General features: G+C 46.7%; 1 protein-coding gene across 1 annotated transcript; it reads right to left on the reverse strand.

The window, feature by feature from the left end:
* Positions 1-2,079: 2,079 nt before the first annotated feature.
* LOC308369298 (taste receptor type 1 member 1-like) lies at positions 2,080-11,875 on the reverse strand (the record flags this gene model as incomplete). Its single annotated transcript, XM_080843669.1, has 8 exons — positions 2,080-2,740; positions 2,835-2,925; positions 7,255-7,504; positions 9,317-9,527; positions 9,701-9,893; positions 10,186-10,326; positions 11,324-11,492; positions 11,621-11,875. The coding sequence occupies 8 exons, from the start codon at positions 11,873-11,875 to the stop codon at positions 2,080-2,082; spliced, it is 1,971 nt and encodes a 656-aa protein (XP_080699795.1).
* Positions 11,876-12,154: the final 279 nt, after the last annotated feature.

Genomic DNA, 12,154 nt, shown 5'->3' on the forward strand with positions numbered 1-12,154 from the left:
ACAGTGACTGTATTCCCCCCTCTACCATGGCCTGACCACCACACTGCACATCTGCACTAATCACCACTATTTCTGCTCATGTTCTTACTGTTCATACCCCTTGTTATATCATACTGTAAACATCCTATTTATCTATTTTAATATTACCACTATACATATTGTCGTATTTTTATCTTCTTTATTACTGTACTGTTGAATAATGTGTATGGCTGGTACTGGAACATGGACATCTCAACAAATAGAGATAGCTCTTTATAACTTATGAAGAGGCTGCCAGAGGCAGAAAAGGCCCCTTTTCAGAGACATCCTATGGCAGACAGGCCTTTTCTTATAAACCCAAGTGAGCAGATAGCATTTCTGAGAAATCATGAGGCAGACAGGCCTGTTATTATAACCCCAATTGCAAAGACACCTTTTATGATAAATCACGTGGCAAACATGCCTCCTCTGCATAGACTACCTAGATGCTTCAGGGACAAAGGGGGGTCAGGGCAAGGTGACAGACGCCTCTGCAAAAGCCACAAGGCAGACAATGTGAAGAACTGTGTCTGAAAGCCCCGAGATACCTGGTATCACAGGAAGCTGTACACCATGTATCTCAAGGTGGTTAATTCTGTTGACAGAGACAAAGCAAACTGGTTGATAGGCAACATTGTTAAGATAGTTGGACCGATTGTTCTCCATCTCGGTGCGGTCAGGTCCAATGACGCAAGTAATGTACCTGTTGTTTTCCATCTCTAGGTGCGGTCGAGTCCAATGACGCAAATAAGACGCAAATGAAACCAGAGCAAAGGGTGATTTGATCAATATAAAAGTGGGCACGGGGACTTGTTGGTTAGGTTTTCTACTGGATTGCTCTTGCAATATGCTTAGAGTCTTTGAGATGCTCCATGGACCAGCTCAGCAGTAGTTATCTCCTCTGAATTAAACTGTTCAGTATATTCATACCTATTTGCCTTGAGAAGTTTCTTGAGAACTCTTAGAATAAGACACGACAAATTATCTATACTATACGTATGCACATACTCTGCACTCTTCTGCTTTTGCACTTCTGGTTAGATGCTAACTGCATTTCGTTGCCTCAGTACTTGTACTCTATGCAATGACAATTAAATTGAATCTAATCTAATCTAATGTGCATTTATGAAACAATGTCGAATTATTTCAGAATTTCAGCAACAGACAGTGATACGCAGAGCCTGACTATAACCAGAGTGTTTATCAATCAATCAATCAGACAGTCAGTCAATCAATCAATCAATCAAACTAAGGTCCTACGTTATAGTGCATCTCCATATATTTTTGAAAGACATCAATGATGAAAATATTTTTATATATTTTTCCTTTATTTGTTGCTTTTGCTTTTATTTAAATAAAATACATTGAATTGCCTCTGTCTATGAATCTGGCTACATACTAAACACCTTTGGGTATTTTATAGAGAAAGGCGGAGCAACACAGCCATTCCAGCTAAAACAGGCATTTGCACAACACTGGTATCCTCCATGCCGAGGTTGACTGTTATCAAAAATAACGGGGGACATGAGGTATTGAAAAAAAAAAAAAATAATAACATTATTTACATATTACATAAAAACAAATCAACAATTTTTAAGTAATGCAAACATTGTAAGTTGATAACATTTTTAATAATTTCACATTCGACTGCACAGGGGTGTCCTCACAGTTGTAAAATGTACATTCACATCTTAACACCATTACAACAGATATATGACAGCTGAATATGTTTACTATTATAAAATACAACATCCTCATCCGTCATAGTTCGGCTAGGCAACTAGCGGGGCAAACTGTTATCTAAAACGTTACCCCAAACAGTTTGGGTAACTGAACTAGCTACAGCACACGTTAGAGAAAATATTGACATGTGGGGACTCATTTTGAAGTACACTGATCTATAAACCATAATACACAAAGTAACATAACTTTAGAGGAGGTCAGGGTTGCCAAACATCTACTTTATTACAAGCTATGAAAAAGAGCGTAGACTGTGTATGTATGTGCGTGTGTGTGTATGAGAGAAAGATTTTACAACATTAATTCAATAAAATATGGAGTTTATCTGGTTTGCTGAGTGTAGGTCTGAATGGCAGCCTGAAAGTATGTCGCTGTATTGCGTTCCGGTTTGAAAATAATGATGAAGCATTTTGGTCCAAAGTAGCCAAGTAAAACACCAAAGACACTGAAGAAAATCGAGAACTGAATAATCAAGCTGATGTATTTCTTCTCTAAAACAGAGAATAGTGTGAGAAAAAGGATCCAGGATATAAAGAAAATGAGCAAGCAGAAAGTTACAGCTTTACCTTCATTGTAGTTTTTTGGAAGGTCTGTCCCCATATAGCTAAAAGAAAAGCAGAGTACACTGAGAAGCACTACCAAAGTGAACATAGCATACAGGAAATAATAATTGCCCAAAGTGCAAAACAAAACTATTTCCCTGTTGGGCTTCATCTGCTCAGGATGGGGACCACTGATGCTCATCCACAAGATGCTCAAGAAAACCTGAGTAATGGTGCAGATTAAAACTATCACCCACTGTCCGCCATGCTTGACCCAGAATTCGTACGCCCTTGGCAACCTGGCGGCCATTTTGAAGATGGAGACGATCTGGAAGGCACGAACCGTCAGGCAGGACAGAGTGGCGGTGTAGAACACAAGGAACGTTGGGACACCCAGGTTGCACGACGTGGGCAAAGGCCGACCGATGAAGAAGAAGATGCTGGTGGAGGACAGCCCCAGGAAACAAAGTATGAGGAGGGAGTTCTTGCCAAATGGTGGCTAGGGTGAGGACAATGGAGACCGGCTGGTCATACCTCAAGAACACCACCGTCCGGTTTTGGCATGAGGTGCTGCCGTTGCTGGACCACTCGTAGTCTTTGCAAGGGATGCAGTTGTTTGGATTGGCTGTGAGAACAAAACAGGTGTGTTGGCTACAGGAGTCATGGTTCAACACAGGTAGGCTAGGAGAGGTTTTTAAAACTTTTTGTTTACTTTTTATGACTTGTACCCTCCCAAAGAAGGTAATAATGGCTGGTGGGGGGTCGGGACATTTATACATGGGGGCATATTTTGATTGTGATAACTGGCGGAAACGTCCTATTCAGTTCAGTTCAGTTTAAAGGGCTTTAACCAATCCAATCCTTTCACTATTTAGCTTAATTTTTATGTAAAAGTGCATATATGCTGCCGTCTCTGCCAGCTGGTTTCACTGTCAAATTAGGGCCCGTTGTGTACCAGACAGACACACAAACACACACAAACACAAACACACACACAAACACACACACACACACAATAACCATTGCATGATTGCCACTGTATTAATAACGGAAGTAACCTTCCCTGTCATGTTTACATCTCATACATAAAGATGGCCAGCAGTGCAGAGCTATACAATAAATGACAGAGCAAGATCACGGAGGGAGAACCTGTGTGGTTGATGTATGTTCCTCCAATGCAGATCTCACAGTCAAAGCAGCAGGAATGTAAGCTGGACTGAACTCTCTTATAGCCTGCTGGGCATTCTGGAGAACACCGCAGCTCAGGAGCCTATGGCAAAGTCAGGTTAGGCAATAACTGATCAGATTAGCCCCAAGTGTTCTAATGCACTTCAGGCATCATGCAATCATGCAAATTCAACTCTCTTTGGGATTTCTTGTGAAGTCCACATCACCAAGTGGCAAAGTGAAGGACACTGTACCACTATAGGTGAAACTTATTCTTCAACAGATCTTTATAACACTGCAAACAGCACAGGCGAGGGAGAATGTGTTAATTCCAACAACACGACACGGTTACAGGAAATAATATAACAGGAAATGACTCATACCCACGTAACAAACACCCCTCTTGTTTTGGAAAATTAAATAGTTTAAATTGAGTTAAGGGACATCACATTCTACTGTTTGGGCTCAAAACTATATGAGGAAGCAATGACATACGGAACTTACAGTTTGACCAGTGTGCCAGTTGATTCGGCTTCGGTCAAGAGTGAAGGTGGGTGTCGGGATAGAGTAGAATGACCCAACCGCAGTAAAAGGAGGGCTCTTATTCCAATCCCAGAACAAAATGTCAAAGAAAGCTGGTGGATCTCCATTCTCATCAAACTCTATGCTGTGGTTGTACAATTTGAACTTGACATTTTTCAGTGCCTCGACGAGCTAAGGAAACAGATAACGACATTTGTATATACCAATAGCTTTCTGATGAAATAATTCAAGCTGAAAACAGACAATTAGACCTACACCAACCTAAACTTGTCACATTTTTCATTCCCATCAGATCAGGTGACCCCTACTATCAACACTGTATACCACATATAAATTTCATCACAGACAGTAAAGTAATGCTGTTAAACACACTTACTTACCATTTGAGGTTCAACAGTGGAATTCCTGCAAGATGATGAATTGCAAGACAGGATTGTGTGGAGGGCATGAGCTACGGAATGTATTGCAGAGTAAATGCTAAAATTGAATGTGGACTCCTGTGAAATGATTGTCTCGGCCGTCACATTTGTGCATTCATTACTAGGAATGGGTATCGTTTGGGTTTTTTCCGATACCGGTACATAACCGATACTTTTAAAACGATACCGGTGCCTAAACGGTGCCAGAACCGATACTTTTTAAAAAAAAAAATGTTTTAATTAAAGACATTAGGCTTATTTATTGCCAAGGCAAATAGTTTTCTTTAAATTTAACAATATATTAACTGTTTGAGGTATACTATAAATAAAAATAAATACAAAACACTTGGCTTCAAACCTTTTAACTTCAAACTATGAACAATATATTAACTTATAACAACTGTTTACAGTATACTTAAATAAATATAAATAAATACATAACAAACTCTGTACACACACTTCACACTTCAGTAATACTTTTGCAGAAATATGAGCATGTTTGCCTTCAGAGTAAAACAAATATTAATTAGTTTGCATTTATTTAAACCCACTGGTTTCGTGAATGTGTACTGCCCCTTTAAAAGTTTAGCTTCAGGGCCTCTTGACTTCTCTCCCCCATTACGCAATTTTGTTGTTGCATATGCTGCACGTCGCGTTGTTTGAATCTTTTTGTGCGAAATACAGCCACACTTTTGATCGTTTACCTTTCGACATTTTCTCCGTTATATTGATGGCTAGCTCTGTTTGTGCTTGCTCTGTGCAAGGCTGCCTGCTCTTCGCTGTCAGACTGTTGCAATGTTATTGTAGCGTCCAAGTTAGTGCTCTCTTAAGAACTCACATTGAGAAGGAATATCTTTGGATGAGACGGTAGCTCTCCGTTTAATAAAGCGTATCCAACTTCTGCTTAGAACAACCACACTTATCTTGAAACCGAAACCACACGCAAGTCAACCCATTACCATGGCAACTCCTCAACACAAATCCCGTTTCCACTAGTCCCATACGGAATGCAGCGTGAGCGACACAGGCGAGAGTCTATATTGGGAGATGGAGCAGTTTTATATGTGCCCCACGAAATCTGTTATCAACACAAAAAAGTATACAGATCGTACTCAGAAAGATCTACGCCAATAACGTTACTTCTCGTTAGCTATCGCTAGTTTTGTTAAATTATAAAAATTTTAATTAAAAAAAAAAAAAAAAAAAAAATTATCTGCTCAGGCACCGAAAGGAAGCACCGAAATCTGCGTTGCATTTCGGTCCGGGTAGGTATCGGTTGTATGGAACCGGTGCCGTATTGGTACCGGTTCTCGGTACCCAACCCTATTCATTACATCTCTGGCCGCACGTTTCACTGGAGTCCGGAGGCGGTGACTGTGTAGAATTCAGAGACTTCCGAATGAACTCACTCAACCCATTCAGCGGACCAATTTGTTGCAAATTCACCCCCAAGACGGTACCAATACTGTCTATGTTGTCCTCCTCAACCAGTTCTGTGTTCAAGGACCACGACTCACTTCCTATCCAAACCTTTCGCACATTTTTTTGTATTGCAATCCTTAGGAAGCTAGTAACGTGTTCTATGTGGGCAAAGAGCACAACAACGTCTATCTTCTGTTTATTGATCACATCCAACATGTTCCCGTGTTGAGAGTCATTTGAGACTGAAATTATGCCTCGGTAGGCCAAACAGACATTAGCCGACCGTGCTTGGCCGACGAACTCCCGTAAAGCATCTCTACCGTAGTGTCACGTCCGTGCCTTGTCGCCGCTCCTCTAGAGGGCGACGTCTTCCTTGGAATACTTTTTTCATTCACCTTTCACCCACACCGGGCTCTGGGGGTTCACCCGCGGTGTTTTCAACTTCCTATTTAATCACTTGGTGTCCCTCCACCTGCACTCCGTCATGAGTAACAGTGAGTACACGGTAGCGATCTCTCTGAGTCTTTTGGATAACTGACGTGAGTGTGGTAACTTTGTTTCTCTTTAGGTGCGAGCTAGCTCCCTGCTGACGTGGGCTAAGCTAGCCTAGTAGCAACCTAGCTACGGCATTACTGTGCGGTTTCGTGCTAACGGCACTTACTTTAAGTTTCAGTTTCTATTTTTGGATTATTGTTTTTCCGTTGTGGATTCTATCGTGTGCCTACCGTCTTGGACTTAAAGACGTGAACTGTACTACATCCTGTGGGAATTACAGAGCTGTGCAGCACACAGTAAACAAACAATAACTTTTCCTTTTTCCATTGTGGATTTACCCTGGATCTTATGTAGATTATATTGCCGAGGGGAATATACCTTTATACTGTGTCTTTCTTTTGCCTTTGTACAAAGACTGAGCTCGTTGAGCATTAAACTGTTGTATCTCTCTCCTGCTGTCTGCGCTTGTGCTTAAAACCAAGACCTGATAGCATGACGGAGTCCAACCCAAGCACAGCAGTATTGCAGGAATTTAGAGATGCCATATCTCAGCTGGGGGTTTTGATAAATGACCATGGGCCTCGGCTGATTCGTGTAGAAAAAGCAGTGCAGGAGCTTACCACCACTTTGCAGGCTTTATGTGCACGGCCTCCACCGAGGCCACCAGCTCCACAGCCTAGCCACGGGGCGAGCTCCAGCACTCAGGCTGCTCCAGCAGTTCCTCCTGCCTCTCTCAAAGTCACTCTCTCTGCCCCACAGCCGTTCTCTGGGGGGCCTAACGCTTGTCGTGGCTTTGTGCTTCAGTGCAACCAGGTTTTTCGACACCAGGCACATCTCTTCCCCACCGAAGAGGCAAGAGTGGGCTACATCCTCTCCCGTCTCTCGGGACCAGCCTTAGAGTGGGCAACCACAGTCTCCGAGCGGCAACTGCCTGCGGTGAATGACAGCCAGCTGTTCCTGGAGCGTTTGAGTCTGGTATTCGACACTGAGCAGACCCAGGATCAGGCAGCGCAACGCATCCTCATCCTCAACCAGGGCAACCGTTCTGTCGCCCAATATGCGGTGGAGTTCCGCACGGTGGCAGTCCGGAGTGGCTGGGAGGATCAAGCCTTGCGTCCTGCTTTCTACCGAGGTCTGCAGGCGTCCGTGAAGGATGAACTGGTCAACCGGGACTGGGGCAACACGCTAGACGAGCTGATCAGCCTAACGATCCACCTGGATGCTCGCATCCAGGAATGGCGCCTGGACCGCCGTGAGACTCGGGCACCGATGACGGCCTTCCTACCCCGGCCGACTGCGTCAGGTTCAACCCCGGCACCGACCCTGCCCTCTGCCGAGCCTATGGAGCTCGGTCGCTTCCGCCTGAGCCGTGACGAACGCAGCCGCCGCCTCCAAAGGGGCCTTTGTATGTACTGCGGATCCGTAGGTCATCAACGGCAGCATTGCCCAGACCCCCAGGGAAACCACGCCGGAATCCCCTGCCAGAACTTCATTGCCATTCTCCTCCACATTGTCTTCTGTTCGATCGGTGGGCGCTCATCAGACTGTAAATATCTTGGCTCCTCCTACCAAGACTGACCTCGCTGAGGTCCCGTCCGTCTATCACGACCTCGAGGAGGTATTCAATAAACAAAGGGCGACCACTCTCCCCCCTCATCGGCCGTATGACTGTGCGGTCGACCTATTACCTGGAACCTCTCCCCCTAGAGGGCGTCTCTTCCCTCTTTCTGTCCTGGAGACCCAGGCTATGAACAACTACATCCAAGAGGCGCTGCGCCTTGGGCTGATTCGCCCTTCTTCGTCTCCGGCTGCAGCGCCCTTCTTTTTTGTCAGCAAGAAGGACGGTGGACTGAGACCGTGTATTGACTATCGTGGACTCAACACCATCACACGAAAGAACAAATACTCGTTGCCTCTCATGTCGACCGCTTTCGAACGCCTCCAGGGAGCCACGGTGTTCACTAAGCTGGATCTTAGAAACGCCTACCACCTCGTGCGCATTCGCCCTGGGGATGAATGGAAGACCGCCTTCATAACACCCAGCGGCCACTATGAATATCTGGTCATGCCGTTTGGCCTATCAAACAGCCCCGGGGTCTTTCAGGCCCTGATCAACGATGTCTTACGTGAGTTCCTGGAGATCTTCGTATTCGTGTATCTAGACGACATCCTGATCTTTTCCAAGACTCTTCAAGATCACGTAGATCACGTTCGAGCGGTCCTGAAAGCCCTGTTACGAAACAGTTTGTTCTGCAAGATGGAGAAGTGCGAATTCCACTCCTCCTCTACTACCTTCCTGGGATTCGTCGTGGGGCCCCAAGGTCTGTCTATGGACGCTGATAAGGTCCAAGTCATCAAGGACTGGCCAGTACCTACCACCATAAAGAAGGTCCAGAGCTTCCTGGGGTTCGCCAACTTTTATCGACGTTTCATTCGAAATTATAGCACCTTGGCTTCTCCCATCATATCACTGCTTCGGGGAGGACCCCGGCGGCTAGTCTGGACTGAGGCCGCTCAAAGGACGTCCGAGGACGCTCCCAGACCCATCCAAGCCCTTTGTGGTGGAGGTGGACGCATCAGACTCTGGAGTGGGGGGCATACTCTCTCAACGGGCAGTGGAGGACGGCAAGCTTCACCCATGTGCCTTCTTTTCCAGGGCCCTCTCCCCTGCGGAGCGTAATTATGATGTGGGCAACAGGGAGCTACTGGCCATCAAATTAGCCGTAGAGGAATGGAGGCACTGGTTAGAGGGTGCAGCGGACCCCTTCCTCATCTACACGGACCACAAAAACCTGGAGTATATCAGGCAGTCCAAGCGACTCAACCCCCGGCAGGCTCGCTGGGCTCTGTTTTTTAGTCGTTTTAATTATGTGGTCACTTACCGGCCGGGCTCCAAGAATGGGAAGGCCGACGCCTTGTCCAGACTCCACACGGCTGAGGCAGAGCCAGTAGCTCAGGAACCCATCATACCTCCCTCACGGGTTGTGGCCTCTGTACGATGCCTCCTGGAGGAAGAGGTTCGTCAGGCACAATTAGCGACCCCCGCTCCGCCAGAGACTCCTCAGGGCCTGCTGTTCGTGCCTGCGTGTTGTCGCACCAAGACCTTAGAATGGGCACATTCCTCACAGTTGGCCGGCCATCCAGGAATCCGACGCACCCAGGAGCTACTCCGGAGACGGTTCTGGTGGCCGAAGAGTCGTCAAGATGTGGCAGAATATGTGGCAGCCTGCACGGTGTGCATGGCTGCAAAGCCGGACAACCGCAGACCAGCAGGACTCCTGCAACCCCTCCCCATTCCACGCCGCCCGTGGACGCACATTTCCTTGGATTTCATCACAGGGCTCCCCCCGTCACAAGGGAATACCTCCATCCTCGTGGTGGTAGACCGCTTTTCCAAGGCCGCCAGGTTCATCGCCTTGGCTAGACTCCCCACTGCCAAACAGACTGCAGAAGCCCTGGTGAGGGAAATTGTGCGTTATCATGGACCCCCTGAAGATTTGGTAAGCGACCAGGGGCCTCAGTTCGTGGCCCGCTTCTGGAAGGCCTTCTGGAGTCATATGGGAGCCTCGGTTAGTCTATCTTCGGGGTACCACCCCCAGTCAAATGGGCAAACAGAGCGGATAAATCAGGGGCTAGAGATATACCTCCGGTGTTACACGTCCAAAGATCCCACCAAGTGGAGCCAGAATCTTCTCTGGGCCGAGATTGCCCACAACCAGCAGTGGAGCGCATCAACAGGGACCTCTCCCTTTGAAATCATGTGGGGCTACCCTCCACACTTGTTCCCTGCCTCTCTGGACAGGGGGGATGTTCCGGCAGCACGCAGCTCGGTGGCCCACCTTCGCAGCCGCTGGCAGCAGGCTCGTCGAGCGTTACTCCAGTCGCAAGGACAGATGAAGCAACAGGCAGACCGGCGCCGACGACCAGGTTCAACACTCCGGGCAGGCCAGAGAGTCTGGCTGTCCACCAAGGGCCTGTCTCTGAAGGGGGAGACCCGGAAACTAGCTCCACGATACATGGGTCCTTTCCGTATCCTCCGGAGGATTTCCCGAACGGCTTTCCTTTTGGAATTACCGCGCTCTTTACGAATTCATCCGGTCTTCCATCGATCAATCATCGCCGGGGGTCCCACATACACTGTGCAGCGGCTACTGGATAGGCGCAAGGTCGGGAGGTCCACCCAGTACCTAGTGGACTGGGAAGGGTATGGTCCGGAGGAGCGCAGCTGGGTTCCAGCCAAGTTCATTTTGGACAAAGCACTTATCCGACAGCTACAGGACACTCTCCCTGGGCCGTCAGGGGTCGGCCTTCGGAGGGGGTGTCCTGTCACGTCCGTGCCTTGTCGCCGCTCCTCTAGAGGGCGACGTCTTCCTTAGAATACTTTTTCATTCACCTTTCACCCACACAGGGCTCTGGGGGTTCACCCGCGGTGTTTTCAACTTCCTATTTAATCACTTGGTGTCCCTCCACCTGCACTCCGTCATGAGTAACAGTGAGTGCACAGTAGCGATCTCTCTGAGCCTTTTGGATAACTGACGTGAGTGTGGTAACTTTCTTTCTCTTTAGGTGCGAGCTAGCTCCCTGCTGACGTGGGCTAAGCTAGCCTAGTAGCAACCTAGCTACGGGATTACTGTGCGGTTTTGTGCTAACGGCACTTACTTTAAGTTTCGGTTTCTATTTTTGGATTATTGTTTTAATGTTGTGGATTCTATCGTGTGCCTACCGTCTCGGACTTAAAGACGTGAACTGTACTACATCCTGTGGGAATTACAGAGCTGTGCAGCACACAGTAAACAAACAATAACTTTTCCTTTTTCCATTGTGGATTTACCCTGGATCTTATGTGGATTATATTGCCGAGGGGAATATACCTTTATACTGTGTCTTTCTTTTGCCTTTGTACAAAGACTGAGCTCGTTGAGCATTAAACTGTTGTATCTCTCTCCTGCTGTCTGCGCTTGTGCTTAAAACCAAGACCTGATACGTAGTCGGTGTCATCGCCAATGAAGGCCACCCAGTTCCATTTTAACTCTTTCAGAATCTGGACAATAGCTTGCACTTGGAACTTGTCACTGGGAGCCGTGCGGAAAAAGGAGGGGAATCTCTGCCTGTTGCTGAGTTGAACGCTAGACGCTCCATGTGTCACCTGCAAATGAAAATATTCAGAGAGGGAAGTAAGATGACTGTTTTTTAAAACTTTGCTGTGAATGTAAAGAAACACCTCATGGCTTTATGGCAATAAGACCAGAGTAGTAAGCCTAGGGTTAAACTTACTATAGGCAGATCGTTAAACAGAAACAGCTGAGACACAGTGATGGTCTCTGTGCTCCCAAACGGGCCGGTGACGGAGATGACTTTGGGTCGACAGGCTCGTTTGGCCCCTGTGTGAATGGAGTTCCCACAAGCCAAGAAATCCACCGCAGACAGAAGGCTGCCTATGTCGTAGCAGTAGTCGAAGATCTCGTAACCCAGGTTCACCCCTGGAAGCAGCTCCGTACTGTTGTTGATCTCCTCGATGGTGAACCTCATCACTTGCATTTGTTTGTAGCTCACAGACGACAACTGAAATCTAAGTGTTTGAGGCTGGTGTTAGAATTGAGCAAATGTTACTAAGTGAAGTGAGCCATGCATTGGTGATGGTCACACTGTGTTAAGGATTTAGCATATTCTATCAATTCTGCTATAAGTGTGGATACATTCTCACAATGGCAACTTTTATGAAGTCAGAAATAAAGTATTTTAACATTTCGACGATAGTATTTGCACTTACTTGTGACATTCCAATGCCTATGGCTTTTCGGAACGAGT

Source organism: Sprattus sprattus (genome assembly GCF_963457725.1).
Source record: "Sprattus sprattus genome assembly, chromosome: 1".
NCBI lineage: Eukaryota > Metazoa > Chordata > Actinopteri > Clupeiformes > Clupeidae > Sprattus > Sprattus sprattus.